General features: G+C 46.4%; 1 protein-coding gene across 2 annotated transcripts in view; it reads left to right on the forward strand.

The window, feature by feature from the left end:
* The first annotated feature begins 203 nt into the window (after window positions 1–203).
* UNKL (unk like zinc finger) overlaps window positions 204–19,030 on the forward strand; it is a 79,165-nt gene continuing 60,338 nt past the window's right edge. For both annotated transcript variants that reach the window (XM_073648084.1, XM_073648085.1), the window contains exons 1-2: window positions 204–345; window positions 2,867–3,076. In XM_073648084.1, the coding sequence (XP_073504185.1) occupies window positions 281–345; window positions 2,867–3,076 (275 nt within the window). In that variant the 5' untranslated portion in view covers window positions 204–280. The remainder of the gene's footprint in view (window positions 346–2,866; window positions 3,077–19,030) is intronic.

Raw genomic sequence — 19,030 nt, forward strand, 5'->3', positions numbered from 1 at the left:
CGTGACCGTGGACCTATGAGCTGCCAGCGCGCCGCGTCAGAAAACCAATCACACAGGGGCGGAGCCAGACAGAAGAGGGCGGGGCTCACTGTTCTCTCGCAAATATCAGAGAGGCTGTGGGTGGAGCTTTTACCCAGAAAGTGGGCGTGTCCTATCTAATACTGTCATTCAGAGAGGGCAGTGCCCGGGGGCGGGGTCCTGTCACTCAGAGACGGAGGGCGTGACTAGAGATGGCTCTCTCGGATTCCCGCGCATGCGCTCATGTTTGTTTTGACTGAAAATGCCGTCGGTTTCGAAAACGGCGCTGAGCGGCTCCCCGCAGACCGAGAAACCGACTCACTACACGTAAGTGGCGGGCACGGGGCGGGAGGCAGTGGCTGCTGGTATTGAAGGGGGCAGCATTGTCTGGTCGTGTAACGAGAGGGCTGTTTTTCCTGCACTTTGGTCAGTGAAGCTGTGTGCGGCTTTAGGCTGCGGCTCGGGAGCTGCTGGGACGTCGCTGGCCGCTTTCCGCTGCTCCGGGCGCGTTTTTCTCCCAGCTCGCGTGCCCCTTCTGCTGTTTGCAGAGCCGTTACGTCGGTTGCGTAGCGCAGGGTGTCGCCTCCTGGCTGTGCGCTACGCTCCGCTAGAGCGCAGGGCGCGTCTGAGAATAGCGCTGCGAGCGGCGCCTGCTCATTCCCGGACGGCTGCTCCCTTCACATAAAAGCCTTTCCCTCCTTCTGTGTAATGCAGAATGTCAGCGCCCTGCAGCCTCCTGCCCGCGGGCTCCTCTGGTACCGCTGCTGCCGGTCCGCACCTTCCCCGGGTCTGCACGCCACATTCCTCTGGTGGAGAACATGCGGCTGCGCTCCATCCCCGGAGTGTGCAGCTGCCTCTATGTACTGACCATGTGGCTAGCAGCGATCAGTCCGGGGCTAGCTGCAGTAGTGCACCCCATAGAGACAAGGGGGTCATAATGTGGCAGAGGCCCCTCTTATGTGCCAATATCTCCTTGTCGTCGAAGCCCTTTAACTTTTTGTTTCCTGGTCGATCAGAGTTGCATGGGGCTGTTTTATTGTGTCTCAACTTTTTATTTTGGGAGGTCAGTGACCATGAAACAGCCATTCTGCCATTTCTAAATATTTTTTTCTATTTTTATTCTTTTCTGGGGGGGGGGGATAGAATATAATAATACATCAGATTGCAAGCATAGGTGTGCACCAGTGCAAAATGACTCAATTTTACTAACGTTATGGGAGATTTTTAACTTTTAAGTTATTGCTAGATGATTCTCTGGGGGGATTGAACCTGCAATTGCTTGTGCAATACTTTAGGGAAGCCTGGCCATACAGGGGCGGACATGGCAAAGGGGCAATCTATGCAGCAGCGCAGGTGGCTACTACCACCTCCGAAGACGGTGCAGTTGTGCATTATGAGGCGCTATTGAACTGCAAACAGCTCACATACATGGTTCTTGCACAGGGGCCCTCATCTGTCTGTGTCCTCTGCTGCAGCTATCGGCACAGCTTCATAGGTGTATGATAATCACAGGCGTGGGGGTCCTTCACTAGCACGGCTTCATAGGTGTATGATAATCACAGGCGTGGGGGTCCTTCACTAGCACGGCTTCATAGGTGTATGATAATCACAGGCGTGGGGGTCCTTCACTAGCACGGCTTCATAGGTGTATGATAATCACAGGCGTGGGGGTCCTTCACAAAAACCCTAGCTGCGATGAGAGTGCCACCTTCGCCACATTTCCAACTCCCCAAATGCAGCTGTCACAATTGATAAAGTGGTTTCCAACTACTCTGACAACCCCTTTTAAAATATCACCTATACTCCCCTCAGGTGCCGGTGCCATTCCAGCAGTGTTGGCACTGACTCTCCCAGGGATTGCTTGGGGACAGTCAGGCATGCATCCCCCCTGTTTTTTCCAGTGGAAGCAACATTTTGTTGCTTGATTGTTGACATACCACTATACACACAAAATCAATGCTCAGTTGTATGGGGGTGTACTGACTTTTTTTTGCCCCCAATTAGTGAAAAGAAGGATTGGACATGTTGAGTATCAACATGCCTGATCCTTTATTTTCAGGGTGTCTGACTGCTGCTTATTCCACTCAGTCCATTCACAACTTTTGCACACTCAGCCAAACCAAAAATGCATGTGTTTTAAGGGCGGGTGGGTGGTAACTATCGGCCGAATAAGTGTGTTTGACAGCGATCGTGATTTTTTTTGGACACAGTAAGAAGAGCAGTTGGCTGCACCTTGTCTGCGATCCAACACTTTGCATAAAAGGCAATGGATCCTGACACATTTCTATCAGGAGGAAATATGGGAAGTGCTTGCTGTGTCTTAAAGAGGGTCTGTAAGAATTCCTCACATGTCTCCCTTTAACAAATGACAAATCAGGAGCCTTTAATTATACCTTTGCATTGTGCCAATCCTCAGTTATTCCTCCTGGAAATGTATGATACAGATTGACAGCTTGATGTACCAGGAGGGACGTGTCCCTGCTCAGTCTGAAGCTATCCAATCAGCACTGCAGGTTTCACACTCTGTAGAGGCGTGTCCCTGCTCAGTCTGAAGCTGTCCAATCAGCACTTCCAGTTTCACACTCTGTAGGGACACGCCCATGTGACAATAGGAATAGCGAATTGTCAATTATATTCATATGTTTCCAGGAGAAACAACAGATGTAGAATTCTAAGAAAAGCGGGTTCAGAACTAGACAATTCTCGCTTCCTCTTACCTATTATGAGCTGCCTCTCTCTCTTGTGGATTATGGGTTGCCTTCCTTTTTCTGGAGACTCTTTAAATCTTGTCTAGTAAGGCATAGAAACTGTCTAAACACTTCATTTCTCCCCCTCCTCCTTTTTAAAGGTATCTGAAGGAGTTTCGGACCGAGCAGTGCCCGCTGTTTTTGCAGCACAAATGTACTCAGCATAGACCCTTCACCTGCTTTCACTGGCATTTCCTAAACCAACGACGTCGCAGACCCATCCGAAGACGAGATGGGACGTTTAACTACAGTCCGGACGTTTACTGTACAAAATACGATGAAACCACAGGAATGTGTCCCGATGGAGATGAGTGAGTATTTAGATCTTATTTTTTTTTTTTTTAATAAAATTGTGTTGTAGATACTTTTCACTTGTATGAGAAGTTTTCTGCATGGCTCCTGTAATGGCGAAAAGCAGTAGGGCAGTTTAGCGTGGCCTCAGTTCTATCATCAAGGTTTTTTGGGGGTCACAGAAGTCGGACCCTCGCCTGACAAAGTAGCGGCGTCACTTTATGATATGAGAATACCCATTTAAGCAATTTTCTTATCCAGTCATAAAAGCCACTGTAGTAAAACTTGTGCTTGTATTTTGTTTGCTCAGCGTTCCATATAGAAGAATGAAGGCTGAAAACAACTGTGAAAGTGGGCCAAGTACCCCGCTAGTGGTGTGATGGTGCCCATACCCATTAGATGGTTATCAGTTAAGCCCACTAATCCTGGCGGGAGCTGCCAACCATCTTGCTGCTGATATGGGAAGAAGGGTCGAGATGTAATACTTAAGGGGTGTTCTCAAAATCACAAGTGTCAGAGTGCTGGGGTTTCTGCCAGTCATGATAACTGAGATCCTATGTACTTTGTTTAAATTGAGCCGTGGTTGTGACTGCTCGGTTTCACACGGTCAGAGTACGGACCTTGACGGCCGGACCTTGACGGCCGGACCTTGACGGCCGGACCTTGACGGCCGGACCTTGACGGCCGGACCTTGACGGCCGGACCTTGACGGCCGGACCTTGACGGCCGGACCTTGACGGCCGGACCTTGACGGCCGGACCTTGACGGCCGGACCTTGACGGCCGGACCTTGACGGCCGGACCTTGACGGCCGGACCTTGACGGCCGGACCTTGACACATGTCTCCTGACTCAAACTCCGCCGCCTCGTTTCTTCCTATGAAGGTGTTGCTTTCTGGCTAGGAGATACGTGTCCAGTCCTTATATCTTAGTCCTGTATTCAAACACTGATGTATAAAAGTGGTTGTAAAGTTTATGGGACTGATGGAGATGGCAGCGTAACACCACTGTATTAAATATGGGAACTCCCCTTTAAGGACGCGTCTGATATCAACCAGTCAACTGCAAACTGTGGCTCTATGGTAAAACTATAGAGAGTGAAAACGACAACTCCTGCCGGCTGTCAGGGCATGCTGGTGGGGGTTGTATCACAACAACTATAGAGCTGCAGGTTTCAGATAACTGGTAAAGACCGATAATGAATGAACTCATGAGGTCGGATCGTAGCGGCGGGGTATGGATTACGTTCTTGGCACAAAGCGTTTCCATGGAGACAGAACGCTTGGTGCTCGCAGCGCTCCGAGGAACCTATTTTGTGATACTGATTTTTGCGTCTGTAATTAATTTAATTGCCACTTTTATTTTGTTATGTGTTGTTTTGTCACCAGTTAATTAGCTACTAAAATTAGGCTTATCTAGCGCCGTACTAGTAATAAAATGCCAAGATTGTTTTCTCCTAGATTATTATTATTTTTTTTTTTTATTAACGATCTGGGACTAAAAATATATTTTTGATCCACTTTTAGGGTATGTTCACACAGTGCTCTACTGCAGCCTTTTTTTCTTTTTCCACTTGAAAAACGCTGAGTACATTATGTGCGTTTTGATTTGTTGGTGATGTGTGTATTTAATGTGTTTTTTTTTTTTTTTATGCATTGAATGGGTAAAAAATGCAGCAAAAACATTGAAAGAAATTGTTACGCTGCAGATAAAAAAAACCCCTAAAGTAATGACATTTTAAAAATCTAATTTACATCTGCTGCTACTGTAAAACGCTGCTTTTATTTCGCCCGGAAAAAAAACTCCAAAAATGCTACATGTAGACAAGTCCTTACACGCCATGTGGTTTTATTCAGGATTTTTTTTTCTCTCTCTGATTACTAGTGAAAGTGTGGTCTGCACCCATTGGGGTCCTTACGCTCCCCGGTTTCTTGGCGTTTTAGAGAAATGTTACAGTATTTACTCAGGACATTTGCAAAGATTATAGTTATTATTTGCACAGGTTCCTGACCTGAGGTTTAAAGGGGTATTCCCATCTCCAAGATCCTATCCCAATATGTAATAGGTGTAATATTATCAAATACCTCCAATTAGAAATGTAGTATATTTTTCTGATTTGCTGTGTTTCTTTCGTCATGTGCAGGCATTGCAGGACCTTGGGTATCCATGGTTATGTCCACTGATAGTTATTTAGCTAGTTGCTAGTGGTCGTAACCATGGATACCTAAGGTCCTGCGATGCCTGCACATGAGGAAAGAGACACAGCAAATCAGAAAAATATACTATATTTCTAATTGGAGATATTTGTTAATATTACTATTATTGCACCTATTGCATATTGGGATAGGATCTTTAAGGCAAGCTGCAGTAGCTGAAGATTTGGTGAAATCTGAAGGGGGGGGGGGGGACTTCTGCATTTATCCGGAGTGTGACTTTAGGTTATTTCTTCTTCTTCTCTTTTTTTTTTTTTTTTTTTTTTTTTTGAATAAATTTTCGTAGAAGAAATATATATTTTTTCTGTCTCCTGATTCCCTAACTGCAAGAGGTGTTCCCTTCTGGACTGCTACCGTAACGCTGCTGTAATATTAATTGTTTTAGTGTCTCTTCCTGCGGCATTTTGGGCGAACACGCTGAAAATTGTAGTATTGCAGCAATATATTACAGTTGTGCTCAAAAGTTTACATACCCCGGCAGAATTTTTGCTTTCTTGACCTTGTTTCCGAGAATATGAATGATAACAAAATTTGTGTCAAATTCTGTGCATGTTTTCAGACCAAAATCACCAGGATATGTGAACTTTTGATCAGGGTCATTTGGATGTTTTTGGTTGTCATTAAGATTTAAAAAGAGAAAACACAGTAGTTTGACAATAAATGGCTTCACCCAACCAATAACCATGGGTGGAGAAAAAGGTTTGTTATTATTCATATTCTCTGAAACAAGGCCAAGAAGGGAAAAATTCTGCCGGGGTATGTAAACTTTTGAGCACAACTGTATATATATTTTATTAAAAAATATATGTTAAAAAAAGTAATAATAAAATATATATATATATGTATATGTTTGTGTGTGTATTATATAATGTTATATCATTACTGTACAGAGCTTGCTAAGAATAAGTCTTTGTGTGGAGTAGTTTGCAGCTGTTATTTCTTCCTTCTGGATGGGTTACAGGGATTGCCATAAACCTTTCTGCATTCTCTCGCTGGATTGCTTCATAGTTTTGGCATGAATTCCTGTTTTAGCAGTAATGGGTTCTTTCTGAGCGGTCTGTACTTTGTTTGCAGTGGCAGGGCAGGCGCACACCCCCCGGAGCACACACCCCTTCAGCCATGCTTTCTACGTGTTTGAAAATAGAGAAGTAGGAAGTCGGGCAGGACGTGCAGGAGCCACCCTCTAATACCTCCCTCCGGCTAGCCTACCCCCTCCGTCTACTAGTGGCCGCTCGGAGGCTCGCTCCTCTCCAGGCACATGTTCACCACTACTTTTGCAATTAGCAGCTTAGAGGTCTGACTTTCTTCATCCATTGCCTCTGATGAAGCTTGTCTTATCAAGTATATATACTAAAGGGGGTCCGTAAGTACGTTGGTCCCTGTAAATAAGCAAAAATAAGAAAAGCAAGCTCTTGGTCCCTGTCTGGTTGCAGGTCTAAAAATCAACAGGGTGTGCTGCAACCCACAATATCCAAACTATATGGGGACCTAATGATTGTTCCGTCCCAATACCGTTTGCATTGGCCTGTGTAAAAGGGCTTTAAAGGGGTAATCGCATCCACAACGGAGCAGGTGACGTCATGTCAGCAGATATCCGCCAGGACTTGTGCAGAGGTGTCCTAATGAATAGGACAGGTGCACCATACCTGACCGGCCCCGCTCGCCTCCGATGGAGTGAGTGCAGTCTGGATATCCCTTGACTTGAGCACTGATCAGCACATTATAGTGAGAAGATGTTTGTGTAAAGCCAACTTTAAGTCACCGTTCACATCACACTAAAAAAAAAAAAAAAAGCCCTGATTATACTGGGGAAAAAAATGTGCGTATTTTACTCTGTTTTTCCTGCCAACTCAGCAGAAATGTCTGCAGCTAACACTTAAGCTAAGGGCATGTGCACACATTAAGTAGGAGGCTTTTTGTTTTAGCTGATCCACTGCAAAAAAAAAACCCCAAAGCAAATGTCACAAAAAATGTTTGAAAGACTCCTAGTTTCAGGTTTTGCAAAATGCCTGGTTGCAATAATAAAAGAAAAAAAGTACGTCACTTCCTTAAAGTGGATCCTGATGGAGTCTGTGCCAAAGTAGACAGTATCCAATCAAAAGGCTGCCCAAAATGTTTTTGGGGAAAAAAAAAACTTTTCTAAAGCGCTTTAGGGAAAAAAACTAAAAAAAATTCCACTTGGAACACCTAATAAAATAAAATCTCTCAGCTCGTAGCTTATATATCTAACAATTGATAAAATGCTTGATTTCCCGGCGTTCAAACGGGCCACATTGCTCCAAGCAACCAATCAGAGTGCAGCTCTCATTTTTCCAGAGCTATTTATCACAAGAAAGCTGGGCTCTGATTGGCTGCCATGGACAAGGAGACCAGTCTGTATGATAAGCGAGGCTTCCGTTCAGTATTATTGCCCCTACTAGTTTGTAAACTTAATCAATCTGCTCCAGCCACATCAGGAGGGTCTCTGCTGCCGTGCAGTTAAACAGTACATCCCCCCCCCCTCCTGCCTTGTCTTGTGTCCGCTTTTAAGCCTGTGATAAAGTGTGAGCGCTTTTTCTGCAGTTCTATGAATAATTAACGTTGCAGTCGGCATCTTATCTTAATTGCTCCATTAGAGCGATTGTATGACTAATGGGGATGTCATGTTTACATTCAGCATAGCTGAAGAGTGTGTGTGTGTGTGTGTGCGCGCGCGCGTGCAGGACGGGGGACGTGTCGCCTTTCCTTGTGCTTGGTACAGTTTGGTTGAAAAAAATTTATAGAATTTTAAGATTTTCTAGAATAGGGGGAAAAAGTGTTTGTAAAAAAATTTTAACCTCTACTGTACCTTTTTTTTTTTGTTTTGTTTTTTGCTGGGACACCATAAAGCCTTTCACTTAGAAAAAGTCTGTTTTTCAGTTCCCCTGCACGGAGAATGGCTCACTCAGGGGAAAAAAACCCCGGGGATGGGTGCCGCACCAATCCGGGATATGCTTTATGATTGGTGGTTTCCTAATGAAGGAGCTGCAGAACTAATTTGGCACCGCTTCCCCTTTAAAGTTTTCATTCTATACAGAGGTTCCTTCCTACGTACACAGGGATATTCACTTTTAATAAGCCGCGCTGCAGTTCCCCTGCACAGCAGATGACTGGGGTGCAGTGCTAAACTAGTGCTGCATCACCTTCATTTGGATTGGTGGGAGTCACATAAAGTTGGGAGCTGTACCCCTTCACATTTTTTTTTTGCACAGAGGCAACCAGACTGTGCAGGGGAGCTGCAGCAAAAAGCTATAAAAGTGATGGTTAGTATGACAGCTGTCAGAACAAGTTGTTGTTTTTTTTTAAAGTTAATATTGCTGACTATTACAGTATGTGCAGAACGGCAGAGAGCAAAAGTGATCACAATTAAGCAGAAGTGATCTGCGTTCTTTATTTTCATGATATGTTTTTTCTAAAAATGGTGAGTGGACGATAGTAGACTTTTTTTTTTTTTTTTTTCAATTCTTCAATAAAGTAAAGGTCTTATCAGCCCTGTACGGTGTAAGCCGGAGAAAAACCTCCTAATGCATAGAAAGCAAAAAGCAACACACTTCGGCAAACGTGGTAGGTGCACGGCATGAGTATGAGGCCTTTATACTGCAAGATAATCGTTCTTAATAACACACTTGTTCCACAATTATCTTGCAGTGTTAACAGGCTGCCGATGACCCCATGAGCTCAATCATTGGGTGAAATGATCTTTTGCACAATGCAAAAAAATATTGTTCTCGGCGGTGCATCGTCCCGTGTAAACGGCATTCGCGCTGCTGAGAACTATGGTTGCACTGAGCAATATTACGGATTGCTCAGTGCGCTTCGTTTTACTTTGATCTGCCTGTGCTGATTGGTAAAGGTTTACTGACCGGCACTTGTATTGTGCCGCCGGTTGATCCGTGTGAATGGACCCTTAGGTTATGAGCACACATTAAGTATTTGTTGCAGAAATTTCTGCACCTCTTATCAAGAAAAACACAGCGTAAAATACACACTTTTTTTTTTTTATATGCAAATTGCCTCTTTGGAGAGGAAGAGGACTTAAACTTCTGTGCCACCTACTGGAAGTAGCAATCCCTAAAGTCGGTATCGACCCTTTAACAAGCCTTGCCATATAACTTAGATAAAAGCCAAATCAAAATCTCAGTTTGCAGACAGTGTTTTGGGATATTGCCCCTCATCAGTGCAAAGTATGAGATCTGATTTGGCTAGGTGAGAGGATCACCCAGCCAAATTAGTTCTCATACTTTGCACTGATGAGGGGCAATATCCCAAAACACCGTGTCTGCAAATTGAGATTCTGATTTGGCTTTTATCCCAAGTTATATGGCAAGGTTCAGTATTGATGTTTAGGATTGCTACTTCCAATAGGTGACATTAGAGTTCTAGTCTTCTCCCTCTCTAAAGAGGCAATTTACATATTTAATTTCCCAAAGGAGCATGCATGGCCTATAAGTCTCCTCACGCTGACATCAGGAAACCCTTCAGGTTTTATTACAAATCTTCACAGCAAAAAGCTCATCAAAAACGCAACAAATCTGCCACATGTGCACACTGCCTTAGTCTCCCAATCAATACTTGAGTTCCAGGAAAAAACCAGAACTCTCTGGTCTAAAATCATCCAGATTTATTAGTCTTCAGATTAAAAAAATCCAAACAGTGGTTACAGTACAATCAGCATATTCCTCCGATAAATGGCACGGTACTGTGCACACAGTGGGTGGGATCCTTCTCCCACAGGCCCCCATGTTGGAAGAATTTGTACCATGTGATAAATATATTTATATATTCTGTATATTTTTCTTTTTCGTGGAATAGCGCGGCAGGCTGTACTATTTTATAAAGTTGATTGTAAAATAAGCGTACTGACACATACCGGCATGACACAGGCCAAAAGGACACTGTTTTTGTCTTCTGTCAGATATAGGAGCCTTAGGATACTTTTCACTCGCGCATCGGGAGCTTTGCAAGCACAATGTGAATTTAGTCTTTAGGCGATGGTTTCCGGACGTTCTTTAAAAGCGTAACCATTTTGGTAGTCATACAGGTTCACTCTCTTCCCACGGAGCAAAACGTTTATAACAATCAATTTTATTGCTCTTTTACTGTTTTTTATTACTGCTATTTTTTTTATAAATGTTTAATATAACTTTTTTTTTTTTATTTTCAAATTTTTATTTAAAATTGCCAATTACCCTTTCTGTACATGATCTCACTTTGGTAAGTGTTTTGTATGGTTACACGCATTATAATCCTGCATTGTGCTGTCCGTTTCGGGTCAGTGGTTCTTGCTCAGAACGTATCGCAAGAAAAAAGCTCAATAAATCCTGCCGCTTCGTATGGGAGTTGAATAAAACATTTTTTTTTTTTTTTTCTTTTAATGGCTTTTCTGACAGGTGGTTCAGCGAGTAACTATACACCGATTGGAGTAGAAATCCTGTGGAAATTTTGATACGATTCCTTTTTAGTGCAAGAGTCTAGTCTGGTAGGGTTTTAATTGTGCACTAGTGCTGCACGCCACCTAATATCCACAGAATTGCACCGCTTTAGCATCTTGTCTCACTTGGAGCATAATGTAAAACAACTAGGATGCATTACTCTCATTAAACATGACCATTTTGACCCTGATCTGACAACCTTTGTTTCATTAGTATCAGGATGTTGGTTGGTAAAGGGCACACATGCAAAGATATTTGCAAATGTGGAAATTTTATTTTTCCATGCAAATCTTGTTCTTTGCTCAATTTTATGTACATGTGGTTCAAAGGGTTTCGGATTCCTCTATATACTGTATAGTTCTGTTTATTGTGGTTTTATTTATTCTCTGGACCACTTCTTAGTGGAGTATGAAGACTGCTGGTCTGGGATGTCATTAGCTTTTTCTACCGACTCCATTTGCTGAAAAGGCTGACTCACAATTTAAAATTACAGCTTAAAGGGATTGTCCGAGAGCTGAAAGTAACCATTACATAGTTAATCCATCTCGTGACTAGCACCTCTGATCCAATGGTCCTCGCTTGTCCTGCAACAATGACGCCATTTCTATCAATTGCCTCAGCGGCCATGTCTTTCATGTAGATGAGGCCAGTGATTGGCTGCAGTGGTCACCTTTTAAAGGGGGTCTACTCCCCGAATACGAATTTTACAGTCGTATTAGCCCCTGTGAAAAGCATTCCTTTAGGGTAACAATCCTTGCCTTTTAGTGTCCAGAAACCGCTGTATAATCAATATGCAGATTAAAGTGGTTGATGCATCCTTGTCGTGGCCCAGATCTCTTTTCATCCTTCCACTCCTGAATTAGCATCACACGGCCCCTTCCTGTATCCTAATTGACAGCGCTTGCTTGCACAGTTGTGGTGGTGCACGCGCGCGCTGGCACAGTAGGTAGTGGTGGTGGTGGTGCGCGCGCGCTGGCACAGTAGTGGTGGTGGTGGTGCGCGCGCGCTGGCACAGTAGTGGTGGTGGTGCGCGCGCGCTGGCACAGTAGTGGTGGTGGTGGTGGTGCGCGCGCGCTGGCACAGTAGTGGTGGTGGTGGTGCGCGCGCGCTGGCACAGTAGTGGTGGTGGTGGTGGTGCGCGCCGCTGGCACAGTAGTGGTGGTGGTGGTGGTGCGCGCGCGCTGGCACAGTAGTGGTGGTGGTGGTGGTGCGCGCGCGCTGGCACAGTAGTGGTGGTGGTGCGCGCGCGCTGGCACAGTTGTGGTGGTGGTGCGCGCGCGCTGGCACAGTTGTGGTGGCGCGCGCTGGCACAGTTGTGGTGGCGCGCGCTGGCACAGTTGTGGTGGCGCGCGCTGGCACAGTTGTGGTGGCGCGCGCGCTGGCACAGTTGTGGTGGCGCGCGCGCGCGCTGGCACAGTTGCGGTGGCGCGCGCGCTGGCACAGTTGCGGTGGCGCGCGCGCGCGCTGGCACAGTTGCGGTGGCGCGCGCGCGCGCTGGCACAATTGCGGTGGCGCGCGCGCTGGCACAATTGCGGTGGCGCGCGCGCGCTGGCACAGTTGCGGTGGCGCGCTCGCGCGCTGGCACAGTTGCGGTGGCGCGCGCGCGCTGGCACAGTTGCGGTGGCGCGCGCGCGCTGGCACAGTTGCGGTGGCGCGCGCGCGCTGGCACAGTTTTGATGCAGAAGCCATCGTGTTTGCTTACACAGACTAATGCTGTGGCAGCTCTCTATACTAATATACTTGGATGAGTAGCAAGCGGCTGCAGCAGAGAGGTGTGTGAGCGCATGCAGGAGGGTTCTGATCAGGCAGCAATCGCTCAAGACAAGCTAGCAATGTCAAGTTACTGGGAGGATCCTTGGTGTGCTTATTCAGGGGGCAGAACAGTGTAGTTACCTCCAGGCCATACTAAGGGCACACAGAGTCCCCCCCCAAGTTGCATTTTCTGGACAGTAAAGGTTTATGGAAACCTAAGTCCACCTATACGACCATATACTTGTTTTAGTTAGTGTTTGGGGGGTGACGGACACCTTGTTGATGTGATGTAGTCGCTGCAGGATCGGCGGGGGCAGAGACAGTAGCCTAAATGTCATAGTTTGTTGTGCCTGGTGAAGACCAGTGGCATTGCAGCTAAAATGATCATCCGACCAGACAGTGGCAATAGCAGCCACAAGAGCAGAGATGACTTAATTCTTGGCCAATTAGACAGTCTTGGGTAGGGTTCCCATCTCTGGATCCCACCCCCCCCCTCTGTTAGACCTTAGTCTGACTGCTGGTGGTTTTGGTGAGAGTTGTAATAATACATTGCAGCGGCTGCGTACGGGATGGATGTGCGTCGGTATCTGTTCGTTATAATCTGTCCCCGCGCACAGATCACAGTGCGGAATAACGCTCAACTCTGGAGCTGCCATAAAGATCTTACGGAGGCAGCGAAATTGTGCAGACAATAATCCTCAATCGGAATGTCTCCCCGAGTGAGGCTTCCGGCAGTCCTATGTAAGAGCACCGCCAGCTTCATCTGCTCTTTTATAGATGTCATTCTGCTTTATTAGGTGATGAGATACTACACAGACGCTACTGGTGAAGCCTTCAGGAATCATTCGCCTTTTATTTCTGCTTCCACAGACTGCAGCCCGTATTAAAGGGAGATGGCTGGCAGCATGCCAGCGCCGGGCTCATGCTCTGTTGCCATGACAACAGATGTGATGAAAATGTAATGCAGCTCCGTCTACACTCACCTGTTTAATGCTGATGTATTATGCAAGCCACTTAGAGCAGCCGCTGCCAGATGTATGTGTAAAAAAAAAATATATATATATATATATATATATATATATACAGTTATATGAAAAAGTTTGGGCACCCCTATTAATCTTAAGCTTAATGTTTTATAAAAATTGGTGTTTTTGCAACAGCTATTTCAGTTTGATATATGTAATAACTGTTGGACACAGTAATGTTTCTGCCTTGAAATGAGGTTTATTGTACTAACAGAAAATGTGCAATCTGCATTCAAGCAAAATTTGACAGGTGCATAAGTATGGGCACCCTTATCATTTTCTTGTTTTAAATACTCCTACCTACTTTTTACTGACTTACTAAAGCACTTTTTTTGGGTTTTGTAACCTCATTGAGCTTTGAACTTCATAGCCAGGTGTATGCAATCATGAGAAAAGCTACTTATAGTGGCCACTTGCAAGTTGTTCTCCTGTTTGAATCTCCTCTGAAGAGTGGCATCATGGGCTCCTCAAAACAACTGTTAAATGATCTGAAAACAAACATTATTCAACATAGTTGTTCAGGGGAAGGATACAAAAAGCTGTCTCAGAGATTTAACCTGTCAGTTTCCACTGTGAGGAACATAGTAAGGAAATGGAAGAACACAGGGACAGTTCTTGTTAAGGCCAGAAGTGGCAGGCCAAGAAAAACATCAGAAAGGCAGAGAAGAAGAATGGTGAGATCAGTTAAGGACAATCCTCAGACCACCTCCAGAGAGCTGCAGCATCAACTTGCTGCAGATGGTGTCACTGTGCATCGGTCAACTATACAACGCACTTTGCACAAGGAGAAGCTGTATGGGAGAGTGATGCGAAAGTAGCCGTTTCTGCAAGCACGCCACAAACAGAGTTGGCTGAGGTATGCAAAAGCACATTTGGAGAAGCCAATTTCTTTTTGGAAGAAGGTCCTGTGGACTGATGAAACCAGGATTGAGTTGTTTGGTCATACAAAAAGGCATTATGCATGGCGGCAAAAAAACACAGCATTCCAAGAAAAACACTTGCTACCCACAGTAAAATTTGATGGAGGTTCCATCATGCTTTGGGTCTGTGTGGCCAATGCCGGCACCGGGAATCTTGTTAAAGTTGAGGGACGCATGGATTCCACTCAGTATCAGCAGATTCTTGACAATCATGTTCAAGAATCAGTGACAAAGTTGAAGTTACGCAGGGGATGGATCTTTCAGCAAGACAATGATCCAAAACACCGCTCCAAATCTACTCAGGCATTCATGCAGAGGAACAATTACAATGTTCTGGAATGGCCATCCCAGTCCCCAGACCTGAATATCATTGAACATCTGTGGGATCATTTGAAGAGGGCTGTCCATGCTCGGCGACCATCAAACTTAACTGAACTGGAATTGTTTTGTAAAGAGGAATGGTCAAAAATACCTTCATCCAGGATCCAGGAAATCATTAAAAGCTACAGGAAGCGACTAGAGGCTGTTATTTTTGCAAAAGGAGGATCTACTAAATATTAATGTCCCTTTTCTGGTGAGGTGCCCATACTTATGCACCTGTCAAATTTTGTTTGAATGCAGATTGCACATTTTCTGTTAGTACAATAAACCTCATTTCAAGGCAGAAACATTACTGTGTCCAACAGTTATTACATATATCAAACTGAAATAGCTGTTGCAAAAACACCAATTTTTATAAAACATTAAGCTTAAGATTAATAGGGGTGCCCAAACTTTTTCATATAACTGTATATATATCTATATCTAAATATATAATCGTCTTATCCTGTCTGTCTGTCCAGGAAATTCCGCGTCGCTCATTGGTCCGTCAGCGGCCAATCAGCTCCGCGGGATTTCTGAAAAAAGATGGCGGCCGTTAGCGGCTCATCTGCGGGACGGAGCTGAGCGGCGATGCAGCCGGGAGATGAGCGGCGCGAGGCGCTCATCTCCCGGCTGGTAGCAGCGGATGGACCGCCGGCGCCGCTGACCTCCATGCGGAAGGGAGGACCGGGGAGCGGCGCTGCTGGTCGGGATACTTCTCCTGCGAGCGCCCGCTATGTCCCGGGTTCTCGCAGCGGAAGTATCCGCACAGGCAGCGCCGCTGACATCCTTGCGGCTAGGGCGTGAAGGGAGGACCGGGGAGCGGCGCTGACATCCAATTGGGTCGCGGCCGCTATTTAAATCTGCCGCACAAATCGGTGATTGGTCGCGGTCTTGGCCCGCGACCAATCACTGATCTTGCGGCTAAAGTTAACCACTACTGTGCTGATTGTTCGCGGACGCTGCCCGCGACCAATCACCGATTTGGGCGCCAAATTTAAATATCGGCCGCGACCAATCACCGATCTTGGCTCCACATTTAAACACAGCTGTGCTGATTGGTCGCCGACGCTGGGCACATTTAAATAGCGTCGGCGACCAATCAGCGATTTTTAACACAAATGTCCGGACCTTTGTTACACCATGCGGATACTGTGGGGACATCAGCGGCTAGGGTGTGAAGGGAGGACCGAGGAGCGGCGCTGCGGGTCGGGATACTTCTGCTGCGAGCAGTCGCTCATCTCCCGGCATCTGAGTGGAAGTATCCGCACAGGCAGCGGCGCTCCCCGGTCCTCATTAATACGATTCCGCTCCCCGCTCCTCACCAATACGATTCGCTGATTGGTCGTGCTCTCCGCACGCGACCAATCAGTGATCTTGGCGCTAAAGTTAAACACCGCTCTGCTGATTGGTCGCGGCCTTTGCCTGCGACCAATCACCGATCTTGGCTCCACATTTCAACACCGCTGTACTGATTGGTCGCGGACGCTATTTAAATGTGGCGCCCAAATCGGTGATTGGTCGCGGGCAATGCCAGCGACCAATCAGCGATTTTTAACACACATGTCCGGACCGGGGAGCGGTGCTGCGGGTCGGGATACTTCTGCTGCGAGCGCCCGCTCATGTCCCGGCTTCTCGGAGCGGAAGTACCCGCACAGGCAGTGGCGCTACCCGGTCCTCACCAAGACGATTCGATGATTGGTCGCGGTCTTCAGACCCGACCAATCACCGATCTTAGCGCAAAAGTTAAACACCGCTGTGCTTATTGGTCGCGGGCAGCGTCTGCGACCAATCACCGATTTGGGCGCCACATTTAAATATCGGCCGTGACAAATCAGCACAGCGGTGTTTAAATCTGGAGCCAAGATCGGTGATTGGTCGTGGCCGATATTTAAATTTGGCGCCCAAATCGGTGATTGGTTGTGGGCCAAGACCGCGACCAATCACCGATTTGTGCGGCACATTTAAATAGCGGCCGCGACCAATTGGATGTCAGCGCCGCTCCCCGGTCCTCCCTTCACACCCTAGCCACATGGATGTCAGCGGCGCTGCCTGTGCGGATACTTCTGCTGCGAGAACCCGGGACATGAGCGGGCGCTCGCAGCAGAAATATCCCGACCCGCAGCGCCGCTCCCCGATCCTCCCTTCACACCGTAGCCGCTGATGTCCCCACAGTATCCGCATGGTGTTACAAAGGTCCGGACATTTGTGATAAAAATCGCTGATTGGTCGCTGGCCGCGACATCACCGATTTGGGCGCCAAATTTAAACACCTCTTTGCTGATTGGTCGCGACTAATCAGCGAGATTGGTGCCAAATTTAAACAACGCTCTGCTGATTGGTCGAGGCCGGCGACAGCGATCAGCAGAGCGTTGTTTAAATTTGGCCCCAAAGTCGCTGATTAGTCGCGTCTGACGTCTGCTGATTGGTCGCGACTAATCAGCGATATTGCCGCCAAATTTAAACACCGCTTTGCTAATTGCGCCCCGTCGGCTGCATACCTATTCTAGAATACCCGTTGCGTTCGAATCGGGCCACCATCTAGTGTGTGTGTGTACATACATATATATACCGTATATTCCGGCGTATAAGACGACCTGGTGTATAAGACGACCCCCCTACTTTCCTGTTAAAATATAGAGTTTAAGATATATTCACCGTATAAGACTACCCCTTTTCCAACGCATACCAAACACCGGTAAAAAAAAAAAAAAAAAAAACAGATTTGAATTTAACATGGTCCTTTTTTAATTTAAATTCTTATGACATGCAGGTATATAGCAGGAAAACTGTCACTCATAAACATATTAAAATAGGGGGGACCCCACGTCATTTTTTGGGGGGGTCCCCCATTCTAATAGCTAGTAAAGGCTAGGTATTCAGCTGGGGGCTGATATTAGTAGCCTGGGAAGCTCCGTGGGTATTACCCCCTTCCCAGACTTCAAACATCTGCCCCAGCCGTCTGCTTAACCTCCGCTAGAGACTATAATGATGGTGGATCCCACGCCAATTTTTTTTAAAAAATCCTTTATTTTAACACTAAATGACAATTGAGGGGTTAATAAAGATGCAGTCCCTAAATTATTATTAATTTTGTAATTAATTTTTCCCAAAAATGTTGACTTGGGCTTCGCCATATTTTTGTGTCCAGCCAGGTACAGCAGGCAGGAACGGGCTGCCCCCAACCACCAGCTGCCTATTTGTACCTGGCCGGACACAACAATATAGGGAAGCCCTTTTTTTTTTTTTTAATTATTTCATGAAATAATTAAAAAAAAAAAGACGTGGGGCTTCGCCCTATTTTTGTGTCCAGCCAGGTACAACTAGGCAGCTGGGGGCTGGAATCTGCAGCGCAGGGAGGCCCAAGCTTTCTGGGCCCCACCCGCTGCAAATTGCAGTCCGCAGCCACCCCGGAAAATGGCGCGTTCATAGAAGCGCCATCTTCTGGCGTTGTACCCAACTCATCCAGGGCCCTGGTGCCGTGGCTCACTGGGTAATAAAGGGGTTAAGGCCAGCTTGGCATTATCAGCTGGCCCTAAGCCCGAAATTCATGGGGTCACGCCAATATTAGACATGACCACCATGAATTTCTAGTAAAGTAATTAAAAAAAACACAAACACCCAGAATAAAGTCCTTTAATTGAAATAAAGACACAATCCTTTATTGTTCTAAATTAAACCATACTTACCATCACGCCCATTCCAGCTGAAGCCAACGATCTCCTGCAATAAAAGTAAAATAATAAAGCAACCTCATCCTTACCTTTCCATGGTTCCCAGGACCGGTCCAGCTCTGCTACATTCACATGACAGGCTGCACCGCAGCAGAACGCTGCCGTTCAGCTTGCCATCCCGCAGACACTGAGAAGCGCAGGCATGCTTGTGCTCCTCAGTGTCTGACTGTGACGGCATCCAGATGAGCCGAGATCATGTCCAATGAACTCGGCTCACCTCATGCACGTCACTGACAGCGTGGGAAAATTCTCCTGCTCCCCGCATGCGCAGTAGAAGTTTCCCACGCTGTCAGTGACGGACGTCCAGGAGGTGAGCTGAGTTCATTGTCTTCTCATCTGGATGCCGTCACAGCGAGACACTGAGGAGCGCAAGCATGCCTGCGCTTCTCAGTGTCTGCGGGATGACAGGCTGGATGGCAGCGTTCTGCTGCGGTCCAGCCTGTCATCTCGATGTAGCAGAGCTGAAGCTGTCATGGGAACCATGGAAAGGTAAGGATGAGGTTGCTTTATTATTTTTCTTTT

Source organism: Phyllobates terribilis, unplaced genomic scaffold, assembly GCF_046119375.1.
Source record: "Phyllobates terribilis strain yellow unplaced genomic scaffold, ASM4611937v1 Scaffold_9__5_contigs__length_417890890, whole genome shotgun sequence".
NCBI classification, from domain to species: Eukaryota; Metazoa; Chordata; class Amphibia; order Anura; family Dendrobatidae; genus Phyllobates; species Phyllobates terribilis.